Source organism: Heterodontus francisci, chromosome 37 (genome assembly GCF_036365525.1).
Source record: "Heterodontus francisci isolate sHetFra1 chromosome 37, sHetFra1.hap1, whole genome shotgun sequence".
NCBI lineage: Eukaryota > Metazoa > Chordata > Chondrichthyes > Heterodontiformes > Heterodontidae > Heterodontus > Heterodontus francisci.
The window spans coordinates 16,720,682-16,736,716 of NC_090407.1; the positions used below are offsets into that span (position 1 = coordinate 16,720,682).

General features: G+C 48.3%; 2 protein-coding genes across 4 annotated transcripts in view; one reads left to right on the forward strand and one right to left on the reverse strand.

Moving 5' to 3' along the window:
• rer1 (retention in endoplasmic reticulum sorting receptor 1) overlaps positions 1-5,365 on the forward strand; it is a 36,813-nt gene extending 31,448 nt beyond the window's left edge. For both annotated transcript variants that reach the window (XM_068017172.1, XM_068017173.1), the window contains exons 6-7: positions 485-620; positions 1,653-5,365. In XM_068017172.1, the coding sequence (XP_067873273.1) occupies positions 485-620; positions 1,653-1,742 (226 nt within the window). In that variant the 3' untranslated portion in view covers positions 1,743-5,365. The remainder of the gene's footprint in view (positions 1-484; positions 621-1,652) is intronic.
• Positions 5,366-5,637: 272 nt separating this feature from the next.
• Positions 5,638-15,262, reverse strand: pex10 (peroxisomal biogenesis factor 10). Of its 2 annotated transcripts, none has more exons than XM_068017171.1 (7): positions 14,883-15,262; positions 12,955-13,074; positions 10,972-11,052; positions 9,632-10,029; positions 9,185-9,360; positions 8,074-8,206; positions 5,638-6,711 (listed from the first exon to the last, which is right to left on the reverse strand). In XM_068017171.1, the coding sequence occupies exons 2-7, from the start codon at positions 13,064-13,066 to the stop codon at positions 6,643-6,645; spliced, it is 969 nt and encodes a 322-aa protein (XP_067873272.1). In that variant the 5' UTR covers positions 13,067-13,074; positions 14,883-15,262; the 3' UTR covers positions 5,638-6,642. The 2 variants fall into 2 exon arrangements, with proteins under 2 accessions (XP_067873272.1, XP_067873270.1); XM_068017169.1 differs by having other exon boundaries at positions 12,955-13,079; positions 14,883-15,261.
• Between the last annotated feature and the right edge of the window lie 773 nt (positions 15,263-16,035).

A 16,035-nucleotide genomic window follows, 5' to 3' on the forward strand; every position in this document is an offset into this window, starting at 1 on the left:
GATTTTGAACACCTCTATCGAATCTCTTCTTAACCTTCTCTGCTCTGATGATCAAATGTCCCAATGATTGAATTGCTGAAGGCAGAGAGTAGCTGAGCCATGCTGACCAGAAGGTCTTGGGTTTGATTCTCAGCACATGCTGAGTTAGCTGAACTCAGCTGAGGTGGTAGTATGGACACTGCAATTGGCCCCAGTATTTCTTGGCTAGGGAGGTGAAAATCAGCCAGGACCCCCCCTCCTGATCATTTTCCAGTGAGCCCTGTGCATTGAGAGTAGAATCATATATGGCTGTGATTTCCCCCTGCAGTCAAATAGCTTGAAGATAATTGCTGTCTAGGCTCATGGATAAAGAATGGCCATTTGGAGGGTGGCTGGTGTATGTGAATCTGCACCAGACAAAGAATCAGCATGCTGAGGATGAAGTGGGGTCAAATTTGCCAAATAAACATGGTAACTGACACTTTTTGTCTACTTTTGGTTCCAGGCACTCTGCTACAAAAGGAATAATAGTAGCCATGGTTTGCACATTCTTCGATGCCTTCAATGTGCCCGTTTTCTGGCCAATCTTGGTCATGTACTTCATTATGCTCTTCTGCATTACCATGAAGAGGCAGATTAAGGTAAATCCAATGGATTGTGTGTGACACTCTGCATTACAGATAGAATGCAGACTTGAAATGCCAACCCAACAACAAATTTGCCACTGTTAGCATTTTTGTGTGAGGCAGAGAATGAAACCTCTATTTCAGAAGGGTCTCAATGCCTTTGATGGCAGGGCATTGCATTGTTTATACTGCACGGTTGGTTCTGATGGCAGTCTTATTGCTCTATTCTGTAATGTACAGGGGCCACACCATTAACTATGTATATTGCGTGGGTACTGAAGGACTTGGGTGGAAGAAATCCCAAACTGCAGCTTTATCACACAAGATGGAGTCTTGTAAAATACTTGAGGACATCAACAGGCACGTTCTCAGAGCATTGTGCCTAAAACCCAATTACTTTACTGTGCTTTATATTTATGCAATAGGGGTTTTGAGGTACAAGGAATTAGGATACAGTCTTTTCACTTGAAGAGACTGGCTTCAAACCACCCCCACCTGTTGGGGGTGATGATCCCCCAATGCTGCAGGGTGTGCAGATCCCAGTGGAAATCAATTTGGGCATTTCCAAGTAGGTCCAAGTTGACAAAAAAAATGCGAACAATTCAATGCAAATGGACCCTTGTGACGTTGGCTTTAAGCCATGTTGTTGGGTCAGTCGATGGAGTTTACCTAGTCAAACAAGCCAAAAGGCCACTGGTCAGTGCTGAGTTGGTATAGCAGTCTGGGTCTCAGGGTGGTGAGCCCTGGGTTGAGGAATAAAATAAATCAGCTTGGGATCCCACTCCTGACCACTATCCAGTGACCAGTATTGGAAATTTGCATGCATCAGGACTGGCTTGGGCTCAGCTGTGATGCCCTTCAAAGTCAAGTAGCCTAGCCCTTGCCTTGGATCACATACTGAGAGGGGCCATTTTGGTGAGGTCTGGATCGCGCCCAGTACCCACATAACTGTACTCCCTGGGATGGTAGGGGGTGCTGTGTGTGAAATTGTTGTGTGTGCAGCTGGCCAGTATTGTTCCGTAATTTTTCTTCTGCCCTTTTCAACAGCACATGATCAAGTACAGATATCTACCGTTCACACATGGGAAAAGGACATACAAGGGGAAGGAGGATTCTGCGAAAGCATTTGCCAGTTAGAGAAAGTGTTGCTTGGCACTCCTGGATTATCTACTCCCCTTCCCCTTTACATGTAAACATTGGACAATAATCACAACAGTGACATGACTTTATTATTATCATGTTTGCTCCAGGCCTTTCTGAAGGGTACATTTTAGAAGGTGATTTAGTTTTGAGATTTTTTTGGCACAGAGACATTGTCTTTATAATATGATATATATACAGACTTTTTTCCTGACCATTTTGAGTTAATTTATAGGTGACTTCATTTAAATTTCCCTTTAATTGTATTCCCTATGCCAGTTGCTTCAACTGTACTTCCTCCTTTTTGTCATTTGGAAAAAAAATAATTAAAATATCAAACCAGTTCCATACTGGGGTAAACACATTATTTGCTACGACTCCCCAAGTTACTGAGGTTTTTGGGAAGAAACTGTTGCAGTATTAAGATACAACAATGTCAAGTAATTGGTATTTATTAGTTGGGAAAGGGATAGCTCTTTACTACATTTTCAGGGCCTAATTAAATTTTGGAAGCTCAGTTTTCACATTGAGGCCTCTTTGGTGGGGTGGGATGGAGGAGGTGGGCAGAGTCAGGGTTGCAGTGGGAGGGGTTTGGAGAGTGAGAGGAAAAAGGGTTGTGAGAACACTAGAACCCAGGCTTGCGGCTTTTGAAGCTGAAATGCTCGCTTCCGAGGGTTGCAGGACCAAGCAGATTGAAGATGGGGATTGGACATCCCTCCCCTCTTGTTTTTAAATCCCAGAATCAACTTGAAGGACATTGCCATCTAGACCCTGAGTCCTGACATTGTACTCTGAATTCAGCAGGCTGGACACTAATTTAATAACGGGGGAGAAATCAAATTTTGATCACATACTTTTCTAGTAGGGGAACTCGAGGCACTGAGCTTTGAACTTTGGATTGTAACAAGGTACCAATAGATTCCAGAATTTTAACAAGTATGTGCTTGAGACCTGGCTTTGATCTGTTTGTTTAAACTGCTAAAGTTTGACAGTTTCATGTATGCAAGGGGAAGGAGGTAGTTTTAAGGTACAAGGGAGCTTTCTTTATTGTACTTGCAGAGGTGGCTGTGTTTATGGCATGTAGTAAGCCCACCATAAGAAATGGGGAGGGGGGGAGAGGGAAAGAGGGATGGATTTAATTGTAAAAGAAAACTTGAGACAGAATTACTCTGAGGAGTAGTTAGGGAAAACAAAGGGATACTGGGAATGTTCCAGAACAGACCTGTAGACATTTGAACAGTTCAATCACTCGTCAGAGAAATCTGACACACTAAAAGTTATGACGGGCACTAATTTGGACCTCCTGTTGGAGTAAGATGGTGGAATAGGTGTATTAAATTTAGGCCTGTAGTGGGTTGCTAGGATGATTTAAAATAACTAAGTAATATATATGACAGTGGGATGGGTAATGAAGGAGCAGCTAGGAGTACTGTTGTGTAGCTCTGTGATTGGATTATTCTGTGGAAACAAAACACCAGCTACCCATCGTGCCCTGTAGCAGCACTGATGCCAGCTGAGGCAGCACTAGGGGGTGCTCCAGGGCTAGGCGGCAGCCAGGGGCCCTGACTGCAATCCGGGACACCCCAGCTGGAAAGTGCACACCCGTGAATATCAGATACGATATTTCCCCTGGTCAAAAAGCCGGCTGAGACTCACATGGATGAGTAAGTGAAGGCCTGATCGACCTGAATGAAGCCTCAGCATGACTCAACACATTCAGGGGAGGAGCAAAGAGGAAAAATTAGTTTATTGATCTTTGGACTAGATAATTTTGAGCTCTCCAGCCCAATAGTAGGTTATGACTTTCAGAGGTGGGTTAATCTATTCCCTGATGCAATGATGTCCTGATTTGTACCATTGAACTAACAGATTAGAAACACTGTAAGTAGGTGTGTGTATGAGAGTACGGGCTCTTCTCTCTCCCCCAATTTACTCTGATTCTGTGGCAGGTTTAACCTCACGACTCGAGTATTGCAGACTTTAAGTGTCGGATAAATACCTTTTTAATTAAAATCAGTCATTAAAAAAAAACACATTTGGAAGTCCTTGCCCTTTAGGAACTGTCTCATTGTCTATATGAAACCTATCAAGAAAACTTGGGTTTGCCTGTGATACATGCTAGTCAATTTACCCAACTTATTTAGGAATGAGTTTGACTTTCCATTCCAGATTTTTTTTTACCATATTTGATGGAAGGTACAGTACATTGCACCTGACTTTAAGATGCACTTATCCAATGGGTTTACCTAAGAGGGGTCGTGGGAGCCTAAATAATACTGTACATTGCAGTGTGTTCAGTGTCCCCATAATAGTTGGGTAGGTTACTGTAACTCCTGGCTTCACATTGCTTAAAGTAACATCAAATCCTTCCTGTGTGCACTAGATTTTCTTTGTAAGTATGCATTTCATTCTAATTTTGTATTTAAAGTGATTTCAAACCAGAAGGAAATTTAAATCAGCACAATTAAGTTTTCCCACATCCTCATTTCTTTCTGCCCCTCCCATCCCCAATCAGACCTGGCTTCACTCAACATGTAGGACAAAAGCCAATCTGGTGCTGTCGCTTGGGAGTCAGCAAGTGCTGCATACTAGGAATGCCCCTGTAACTCTGGGTTTGATGGTCAGGTCAGCCCCATACCAAACTTGCATTTTTGTTTGCCTTGGAGTGCATTTGCTATATATATGTATAGATATATTTTTAAACTTTAAATCGCAGCAGGAATGCACCTAATGATGAGTGTGATGTGCAGGAGCTGATGTGATTGGAGTGCATGTCAATTCAGTACTAAGACAGGTGCCAGGTTATACCAACTCTTGCTGGAGTATTGTGACTTGTCCACTGTTACCTTGAACCTTGAGGGAGGGGTCTGCTTGACACTGCAGGAAGATACAGGATGGAGTGGGGCAGGTGGGGGATTGTAGACAGGGACAGAATCAGCTAGGGTTCCTGATCAAGTCAGATGATCTCTGCTAAAAGATGCGTGTGTGTGGATGTTTCAGGATCAAAGTTAGCTGTTATGCCTTACTCTCCATCTGCTTCCTACCCCCCCAGGGCATTACAGACTTAGTCTAGACTGGTATGTGAAGGGCAGCCTGCGCAACTGTACCCTACCATGAGTCAGCAGCTACAGGGAGAGAACTAGAGGGGACAAAACAGAAAGAGGTCCTGGAACCAGGGAAATCTCGTCATGCTGCTGTGCTTGTGAATCTGTTTGTATTGAGCTGCACCACGCCAGCAGTTATTTAACATGTTGCACATTTACTGGGATTTGTCGCCATTGACAGCACCTGTTCTTGAACAAACTTTTCACCTCGCAGAGGGGCACAGCGCAAGAGCAACCTGCTGGTGTAAATGCAGCACCACTCAGCAGACAGATATGGAGATATCTTACAATTCACTCGTTCTCCCTCTGATGTCAGGTGAAGCAGCTCCAACAGCGCTGTGCTTGTACAGAGATTTTATTTTTTTAAGATTAACCCTGGCTACCTGCTGCTTCACACTGTAAAAATGCCCATACTTCTGCTGTGTCACTTGCATTTCAGTGACAGGACCCTGCAGCATCTTATACTCTGTCTGGAGGTAAGACTCCCATCTTCCTTTGTCTTTTTTCATTTTTTTTTTAAAAGCCTGTCTCTTTCTGAACTGAGATTGTAGTGAGATGGATCTTTGAGCCAATGAGGGTGGAATTACTGGTGGTTGCAGTACTGGTGCTGGGAGTAATTGGAGATGAATTTAGAACATCGCACAGGAAGTGTATTATACAACATTAAAGTTGTTTATTTTTTAGCTTAAGTGGGATTTTTGTTCCTCTAGTGTTGTGGTCCCAGTGTGATGTAGGTGAGTTTGATGCTTTAAAACTAGACTGGAAAGAAAGCAGCCCTTACAATGGTGCATTTATATAATTTTATATGAAACCAAATCACCAGTCATTTTACAAATGGAACATTGTCTGCATTCTGCTGTACCACTGTTCCACAAATTCATTCACATCTAATTACCTTTCTTCAACTAAACATGTTTCTTGTTTTAAGTTCTCTTGATTCTGCATCACAGATGTTATTACTTTTATTTTACTTGTAATAATGAAAACAATTACATTTGTAATGCTGTTTCTCAGCCCTCTTCCCTCTGGGAAAACAAAAATGAAACAATTAAATAAAGTGACTGGCCTGACCATTGAACTGTGGTTACTTATTTGCATAGTCAGTCATTTTCCCAAAGTATGAGCAAATGTGTTGGAAACTTAACATTTCTCTGCAGATTAGGAAGGTCCTAGGTGTGTGTTCTGCTAGGCTGGGCAACAGTTGGCCTCATTCACACTTAGGCTGGGTGGAAGCAGCAGGGAGATGACCAGCCAGGACTCCTACATGCTCACTGTTGGAGAGCACCACACTCTTCTGAGGCTTTCCACAGTCGAATAATCTCTTACCCCCAGTGCACACGCGCAGAACGAGTGAGCTATCAAGAGATTTGCTGGAGCCAGTGGAACTGAACCACAGGAATGTCCTGGGGGATAGGAGGGGAAACAGCAGCAAGGTTAAAATGTATAGCACTTCAATTCTCTAATGATCGGACAACAGTCTGGACTCCAGGATTCTTGTGTGACGTTAAAGCAGTAATCCTTGGGCCTATTTGTCCAAGTACAGTTTACTGTCTGACACAAGTCCCAAGAGCGGACACAGAATGAAACAATTGGGGCAGCACTATCATTAGGCTGCCACATTGTTGAGGAGGACTACTGTCACCCATATGGAAGTGCCATCAAGAGAATTCCATCAAGGCTCCACTTTCCTACTTCACAACAGTGATTGTTTCAAAAGTAATCCATTAGCTGTAAAGTGCTTTGGGATCTCCAGATGTTGTCAAAGGCACGACAGAAATGCGAGTTCCTTTCCCTTAAATGTAATGACGCAAGTAGATGAGTCTGTGAGGCTGGAATGTCTCCCGACAAAGCGGACACTCTGCCTGAAAATAAAATTAACAAATTAACAATCGTCCTACAGAAATCAAAGGAAATGAGAGTTAATACAGTGCCTCAAAACAGCTCAAAGCTCTTCACATAATATGGTGCTTGAAGTACAGTGACAGATGTTGATGTGGCACACAATGAGCTGAATTTTAATCGCGTGACCCGGTCCTCGGCGATGCACTTTCAACTCGGCGGCCTTCCAACATGGAAGGGCCACCAAGGATCCCCCGCGATATTTTGCACGGGGACTCATTTAAATAGTGGGGGTGGAGCAGACATCCCCAATGACATGTAGGGGCGACCGCCACATCCCCGGCAACGGGGTCCAGCGCCACCGCCATTTTTAAAGGGCTTTAAGCCCTTAGAAGTCATTTTACATTTTAATGGAATTTTTTATTAATACATAATAAAGATATGGAGGCCCTTCCCCAACCCCCACAATGGTCATTTCAATGCCCGAAATGACCAACACATGCCTTTTTCCCTACCCCGAACTTTACCCCTTAAACTTACAACATTTGGCCTATAACCCCTTCCCACCATTCTCAGATCCAATAAAAATTGACTTCCCGCTCCTCCACACATCCTGCCCTGAAATTTTTATTACTCCCCCTCCCTACCAGGTTCTTGCCTCGAACTCCGTGGGGAGTTCCGAAGGCCGAACGGAGGCTGTAAAATCGGCGTGGGATGGCAGGTAAGTTAATTTGAATATAATTAATGTGAATTTACATATGCAGATGAAGGGCCCGCTGCCAGGCGGCGGGGGGGGCCGTACCGAGGTCCCCCGCCACTGGTAATATGGGGCGGGCCCTTCTCGACGTTGTGGGTCAAGGCAGGCCTCTCCCCACAGAATTTTACCGGCCCCCGCACCGCTACCCATGGCGTTGAGGGGCCAGTAAAATTCAGCCCAATGAGTCCGACTGCCTCCACTTCTCCCTAGTGAAAGGAATACTGTTAGAAAGATGGTGCTCATGCTGCTATATATCAGACAGACACAAAGATGCCTTCCTTCTTTCCCCAGGCGTGCACTCAAACCCATATCCACACCAGCCCTACAACCCTCAGATCTCCACTCCTCAAACTCTGGCTTGTTGCGCATCTTTGCTTTTCATTAGTGGCTGTGCCTTCTGCTACCTAGGCCCTAAGCTCTGGAATTCCCTCTCTAATCTTCTCCACCTCACTCCTTGAAGACATTCCTGAAAACCTAACCCTCTGATCAAGCTTTTGGTCACCTGTCGTACTCTCTGTTATGTGGCTCAGCGTCAAATCTTGTTTGATAACACTCCTATGAAGAATCTTCAGATATTGTACGCCATTAAAGGCACTATATAAATGCAAGTTGTTTGTTGTTGTCTCACCTTTGTATTGCACCATTCAGTGATACATTCCCAGCAGAAGAGATGGCCACAGGGCGTGGCCGTCGAGTGCCTACGTTCTTCCAAACACAGTATACACCTGGAGCTGCGGACTGAAAGGTCCCGAGAGGGATTTCTATGAGAAAGAAAAGATAAAGTAATGCTTTCATCAGTCGCCAACTTGTTTTAATTCCCGTATTAAAAGAATCTTACTTCTGTGTCCACATTCTGTCAACTTGTTCCATTATAAAGTTCTATGTCTATATTTATAATGGTAATTACCTATGTAAACTGGTCACAATAATTGCACCCTCCCTCCAGGAGCAGTGCTGTTGCATTTTGGAATAGGATTTTTTTTTTAAAAAGTATACAATGCATGATTTCAAAGTGAGAAATATTATATCTGTGATCCCCTTCTAACCCAGCATGTTAAGGCCAATTAGGTGTTAGCCATGGCTCAGGGTCGCATTCTTGCCTCCAAGACAGATGCTCGTAGGTTCAAGACTCACTCCAGATATGTGATCTCATAATCTAAGCGACACTCTAGACCTGAGGGAGTGCTGCACCGTCGGAGCTGCCTTTTTTGGATGAATGTTAAACCGAGGCTCCATCTGCTTTCCCAAGTGGATGGAAAAGATCCCTTTGCACTACCTTGAAGAAAAGTGGGGGGCCTCTCCTGATGCCCTGGGCAATGTTTATCCCACAGCCAACAGGTTATCTGGTCATTTATTTCTTTGCTGTCTGTGGGACCTTGTCAAATTGACTGGCACGTTTCCTGCATTACAACATTAATACTTCAAAAGTAACTCGCTGCCTGTAAAGTGCTTTGGGCCATCCTGTGGTTGTTAAAGGCATTTAAATGTAAGTATTTCCTTTAATGGTAGTGCCCCAACTCAGATCAGCTCACTCCACACTGACCATAAATTAAACATGGTTGCTTTTGGCTGTATGGCTCAGTACCACATTGGGCAGATTATTTTAGCCAATATTAATAATGTTAATAAATGAAGATGTCTGCCTCCCCAATTAGCATAACTGCACTAATTGGAACTTTAGTCATTATTTAATCATGTTTGGTAACAAAGGTGAAACACAGGGCCCATCTCACCCATACCTTGAGCATGGAAGGTTACGATGAAGAATCCATTCTTGCCGGGCACGCCGCCTTTGCCGGTAGCTGTTGACCTGCATAGCGATCGTCAGGGCCAGCTGCAGCAGAGAAACCTTCCCCAGCAACTTGTAACTCTGTCGAATTCCAGCACCATCACTGAACAGACCTCGCACGCACAACTACACAGCACAGAATCAAGGAGGAGCAGTCAGTAAACTGCACGGTAAAATAACAGTGTTGAAATACACACAGTCCAAATCAATCTATAGTATTGAGACGTCTATATTATATACATAATTCCTCAATGTACGCAGGGATTGTTCTTCCCTAGGATATACACAAGACCCCATCTTATCTGCAATATACAGTTGCTGCTATACTTTATCACACTGGTGTAACAATACACATATTATCTACTGTTCTTAATGGATTGGCACATAAAGAGCTTACGTAGTTGATGCTGGTGAATCTTTTGGCAAAGTGATAGAAAGTTCCATTGAGGTAGAAAATGCCCAGGTGCAGACGATGGAGGAAGGAGACAGCCTGTCGCAGGATATAGACAGTCTGCAGCAACACTTTCTTCTGCTGCTCAGTCAGGGCACTGGCTGCCCCCTGCAACCAGTGGGAGACCCCTGGCCTTGCTGGCACCCGTCTGTGCTCCAGTGCCTGGGACCCCTCGCTCTCTGTCTGTAGGTCCTGCTCAAGGCGGTTCAGTCCTCGATCCAACAGATATGGAACACAAGTGTGAAGGACGATGAGGGCTGCCCGCCTGGCTGGAGCTGGCACCCGCTTCCCACTGGGGTCCACCTGGATGATGTTAACGTACTCCTCACCCAGCGTCTGGTAACCTGTGCAGTCAAAGCATCACAGCAGTCATCTTGAAACTCTCAATTACAACAGAAACTTACATTTGTATAGCACATTCGACATAGGTAAAGGTCCAAAGGCACTTCAAAGTGCCATAACCAATTAATCTCAAAAACTAGCATGATGGCAGGACACGTTAAGAGTTCCATGGCACTGTGCCACACAACAGAGCAAAAACAGAGTCACAAACCACCCATCTATCAATCAGACATGAAGTAATTGAATGGTGGAACAGGCGCGAAGGTCAAAATGGTCTCCTTCTGTTCCTATAACCTTCCCACCACCGTTGCTCCCCGCAAACTTAATGAAGACACACACAGTTTTAAGGATAAGGACATCTACACCAGTCATTTTGTTTGCTTTCCATTACTCCTGGCTCGGCAACATCAGCACAGATCAGGGATCAAATCTGGGATATAATGGGTGCATTTACTTTATCGCAGTGCCTCCATGACAGTCTAATGGAAATGGCCTGACCTCCCTCGATGTGACAATGACTCCAACCAGCAAATTGTTTCTAGGTGCATTGACAGGGCCTGGACCAATAATGCCCTGGATTTGGGCACTGGCAGAGTCAAGGCATAGTCCAGCTCGCACCCTCTCAGGAAATTTAAATAACTGGATTTGTCTTGAATTTCCAGCTTGGGCACACCAAGAGGATGGCTGGTAGGATGGAGCAGAGTGGCAGTGTCATGTACACAAGTATACCGTTTGTACCTGGGAGATGCTAGGAGAGGCTGAGTCGCAATCGATGGACAGGCAGACACACATAACAGATGAAAGCACTTAAAAAAAGAGGGAGACATGGAACACACAGATCTGTTTAGTGGACAGATTCGTGTGATAAACAGTGACGAGTACAACAAGGTAGCATCTGCTTATAAAAAGAATGAACGTGGTGCCCAGTAATAACGGAGCCTGACCTGCTAAGGTAGTTAGAGAAAAGTACGTCAGGTCTGCCAGCAACTCAATTTCCTTCCTCCATTCCAACCATCGCTTAGCACCTGTATAGTGCAGGAAAGAGACAAATTAACTATATATTTACCTAGTTATAGTAGGGTACTGAGCCAGTGAAATATGTGCACTGGGTAACACACGAGTTCCAGAGCAGCACAACATGGCTGCGCATTCGACAGCATGTAATGTGGGTACAGGTTCTTAGGGCTCAGGGGATTGGGGTTAATATATTAACATGGACTGAGGATTGGTTAATGGACAGAAAGCAGAGTAGGAATGAATGGGTCATTTTCAGAATGGCAGGTGTGACTAAAGGAGTGCCACAAGGATCAGGGCTTGAGTCTCAGCTATTTACAAACTACATCAATGACTAGGATGAGGACACCGAGTGCAATATATCCAAGTTTGTTAAAGATACAAAGCTGGATGGGAACTTAAGCTGCAAGAAGGACACAAAGAGACTGCAAAGGGACATAGCAATTGAGCAAGAAGGTAACAGATGGCCAATGGAGTATATCGTGGGGAAGTGTGAAATTATCCATTCTCCTGCCAAAGTGGAAAAGCAGACTATTTTTTAAAAGGTGAGAGACTAGTAAATGTTGGTACTTCAGAGGGATTTGGATGCCATTGCACAAGAATCACAAAGTTAACATGCAGGTACAGCAAACAATTAGGAAGACAAATGCTATGTTAGACTTATGGCAAGAGGGATGGAGCGTAAGAGTAAGTAAATCTTGCTGCAATTACATAGGGCTTTGGTGAGTCCATACCTGGAGTACTGTGTATAGCTTTAATCTCCTTGCCTAAGGAAGGACATTCTTGCCTTGGAGGGAGTGCAAGGAGGATTCGCAAGATTGATTCCTGGGATGAGAGGAGGGTCCTATGAGGAAGGATTGAGTAGAATGGGCCTATATTCTCTGCTGTTTAAAAGAAAGAAAGGTGATATGATTGAAACGCATTAAATTCTTAAGGGGCTTGACAAGGTAGATGCTGAGAGGCTGTTTCCACTGGCTGGAGGGTCAGTCTCAGGGTGAGGGGTTGGCCCTTTCAAACTGAGACAAGGAGAAATTTCTTCATTCAGAGGGTTGTGAACCTTTGGAATTTGCTACCTCAGAGGGCTGTGGATGCTCAGTCGATGACTATATTCAAGATTGTGATTGATGGATTTTTGAGCACTAAGGGAATCGAGGGATATAGGATGGGAAAGTGGTGTTGAGGTAGCAGCTCAGCAATGATCTTCCTGAAGGATTGAGCAAGCCTGAGGAGCAGTATGGCTTTCTCCTGCTCCTACATCTTATGCTGTTGGGTTCTCGAATGATATTTAACTCAGAATAAAGGGGACTGTGATGTGGGAGGAGAGTGGACAGAGTGGGGGGGAGGGGGGGGGGGGCAACTAAATTTCAAAATGGGAAAGAAGGAGGAACCTATTCCAGGGTGACCGGGGGAGGGGATAATGATTAGACCCAGCTGCGGTACACGGTCATTTTAAACAGAAATGCACTGTTCTGAAACACAATTCAAAGCACAAGATTTGACCTTGGGGCGAAAACAGACGATCTCCCTCACCCCCAAAAAATTAGGGGTCTTATGAAAAAAAACAGTAAAAGTGTCTTCATAAAAAAATTCTAATGCAGGGTGTCCAAAATACAGCAAACGGATCACATCTGGGCTCAGCACCACCCCAGCAAATCAGATCAAAGTCCAAGTGACTGTTCTACTTGCCCTTTATACTTCTCACTCGCTGGTCTGTTTGAACTTTGTGAACCTGGGTGTTAGGAAAATGGCTGTGAATGTGTTGGTAGCTGAATCTTAAATGAGGACACTGACATCTGAACACGAGTTATATGGAAAGATGGAATAAACTTTATATTTTCCTGAGGATCCATGTTGCACAAACAAAAGGCTGACATATCGTGTACTCCCACAGTGCAAGGTACAGGCAGTCTCACCGGCAAAGATCTGGAAAGCCTCGTTGATGTAGCTCCGCAGTGAGCTCAGGTAGTACTCGTCCTTCTGGTTGGAGCGAATCAGCTGAGGCTGGTTCACTGGCAAGATGGGCATTGCAGACCCTGTACTAAAGGAACACGGGCATTAAACAGCTGGAACCACTGTATCCCCGAGACCCCGCACCCAGGCTCATCACCCTCCCACCCCGAGACCCCGCACCCAGGCTCATCCACCCACACCCCGAGACCCAGCACCCAGGCTCATCCCCCCACACCCCCACACCCCGAGACCCCGCACCCAGGCTCATCCCCCCACACCCCGAGACCCAGCACCCAGGCTCATCCCCCCACACCCCGAGACCCAGCACCCAGGCTCATCCCCCCCACCCCGAGACCCAGCACCCAGGCTCATCACCCCCCCACCCCGAGACCCAGCACCCAGGCTCATCCCCCCCACCCCGCGTCCCAGCACCCAGGCTCATCGCCCCCCCCACCCCGAGACCCTGCACCCAGGCTCATCCCCCCCACAACCCGAGACCCCGCACCCAGGCTCATCGCCCCCCCACCCCGAGACCCAGCACCCAGGCTCATCCCCCCCACCCCGCGTCCCAGCACCCAGGCTCATCGCCCCCCCCACCCCGAGACCCAGCACCCAGGCTCATCCCCCCCACCCCGCGTCCCAGCACCCAGGCTCATCGCCCCCCCACCCCGAGACCCAGCACCCAGGCTCATCCCCCCCACCCCGCGTCCCAGCACCCAGGCTCATCGCCCCCCCACCCTGAGACCCAGCACCCAGGCATCCCCCCACCCCGCGTCCCAGCACCCAGGCTCATCCCCCCCCACCCCGCGTCCCAGCACCCAGGCTCATCACCCCCCACCCCGAGACCCCGGACTCAGGCTCATCCCCCCACACCCCGAGACCCCGCACCCAGGCTCATCCCCCACCCTGAGACCCCGCACACAGGCTCATCCCCCCCCCCCCACCCCGAGACCCGGCACAGGCTCATCCTTCCCCCCCCCCCCACCTGAGACCCCGCACCCAGGCTCCCACCCCCAGACCCCGCACCCAGGCTCTCGCCCCCCGGGACCCAACACCCAAGATCTCCCCCAGACCCCGCACAGGCTCACCCCCCCCCCCCCACCCGAGACCCCGCACCCAGGCTCTCCTCCCCCCCTTCCCCACCCCAGACCCCGCATCCAGGCTCATCCTCCCCCCCACCACCCGAGACTCCGCACACAGGCTCTCCCCCCCGAGACCCCGCACCCAGGCTCATCCCCCCCACCCGAGACCCCGCACCCAGGCTCATCCCCCCCACCCGAGACCCCGCACCCAGGCTCACCACCCCCCTCCCACCCGAGACCCCGCACGCAAGTTCTTCCCCCCCCCACCCCACCCCCAGACCCCGCACCCAGGCTCATCCCCCCCACCCCGAGTCCCAGCACCCAGGCTCATCACCCCCCACCCCGAGACCCCGGACTCAGGCTCATCCCCCCACACCCCGAGACCCCGCACCCAGGCTCATCCCCCACCCTGAGACCCCGCACCCAGGCTCATTCCCCCCCCCCCACCCCGAGACCCGGCACAGGCTCATCCTTCCCCCCCCCCCCCACCTGAGACCCCGCACCCAGGCTCCCACCCCCAGACCCCGCACCCAGGCTCTCGCCCCCCGGGACCCAACACCCAAGATCTCCCCCAGACCCCGCACAGGCTCACCCCCCCCCCCCCACCCGAGACCCCGCACCCAGGCTCTCCTCCCCCCCTTCCCCACCCCAGACCCCGCATCCAGGCTCATCCTCCCCCCCACCACCCGAGACTCCGCACACAGGCTCTCCCCCCCGAGACCCCGCACCCAGGCTCATCCCCCCCACCCCAGACCCCGCACCCAGGCTCATCCCGCCCCACCCACCCGAGACCCCGCACCCAGGCTCACTCGGGTTCGCTGGGCTGTGGCAGTTGCTCCTGCAGTGAGCTGGCACAGGTGAGATGGGCCGAAAGTCCTCCGTCCACCTTCCCCGTTTTATTAAAATTGGGGAGAATTCCCAGTGTCGGAATCGGCGAAATGTTCCTCAGAGTGCCCGGACTCCGGGCACCCCGCTCTGGCAATAACTCCCGACGGCCGGCCTTCCTCTTCACCCGGGGCCGGGGTCTGGACAATCAACAGGCCGCAGCTGCATACCCCGATCCCCGGCAGCCCGTTCCCCTGGGCACCGGGCTCAGCAGGGGAGAAATCCAGATCCTGGGCCGAAGCCTCGGCCTGGTCTCACCGCAGGATCCGCAGCTGCACTCCAACACCCCGGGCACAGCACCGCCTCCTACCGCCCGGAGGACACATAAACCAGGTGAATAACCAGCAGAGAAACCCAGTGAAAACCAGCACAGAAACCAGGTGAATAACCAGCAGAGAAAACCAGTGAAAACCAGCACAGAAACCAGGTGAATAACCAGCAGAGAAAACCAGTGAAAACCAGCACAGAAACCAGGTGAATAACCAGCAGAGAAACCCAGTAAACAACCAGCAGAGAAACCCAGTGAAAACCAGCACAGAAACCAAGTGAACAACCAGCAGAGAAACCCAGTGAAAACCAGCACAGAAACCCAGTGAATAACCAGCAGAGAAACCCAGTGAAAACCAGCACAGAAACCAGGTGAATAACCAGCAGAGAAAACCAGTGAAAACCAGCACAGAAACCCGGTGAATAACCAGCAGAGAAACCCAGTGAATAACCAGCAAAGAAACCCAGTGAATAACCAGCAGAGAAACCCAGTGAAAACCAGCACAGAAACCAGGTGAATAACCAGCAGAGAAAACCAGTGAAAACCAGCACAGAAACCCGGTGAATAACCAGCAGAGAAACCCAGTGAATAACCAGCAAAGAAACCCAGTGAATAACCAGCAGAGAAACCCAATGAAAACGAGCACAGAAACCCGGTGAATAACCAGCAGAGAAAACCAGTGAAAACCAGCACAGAAACCCGGTGAATAACCAGCAGAGAAACCCAGTGAATAACCAGCAAAGAAACCCAGTGAATAACCAGCAGAGAAACCCAGTGAAAACCAGCACAGAAACCAGGTGAATAACCAG

Excerpts from the sequence above, each read along its gene's own strand:
- pex10 (XM_068017171.1), bottom strand. The coding sequence starts at position 13,066 with ATGCCCATCTTGCCAGTGAACCAGCCTCAGCTGATTCGCTCCAACCAG. Across the intron at positions 11,053-12,954 it reads GGCTTTCCAGATCTTTGCCG|GTGCTAAGCGATGGTTGGAA; the intron begins GTGAGACTGCCT and ends TGCACTATACAG. Across the intron at positions 10,030-10,971 it reads TTCTCTAACTACCTTAGCAG|GTTACCAGACGCTGGGTGAG; the intron begins GTCAGGCTCCGT and ends TTGACTGCACAG.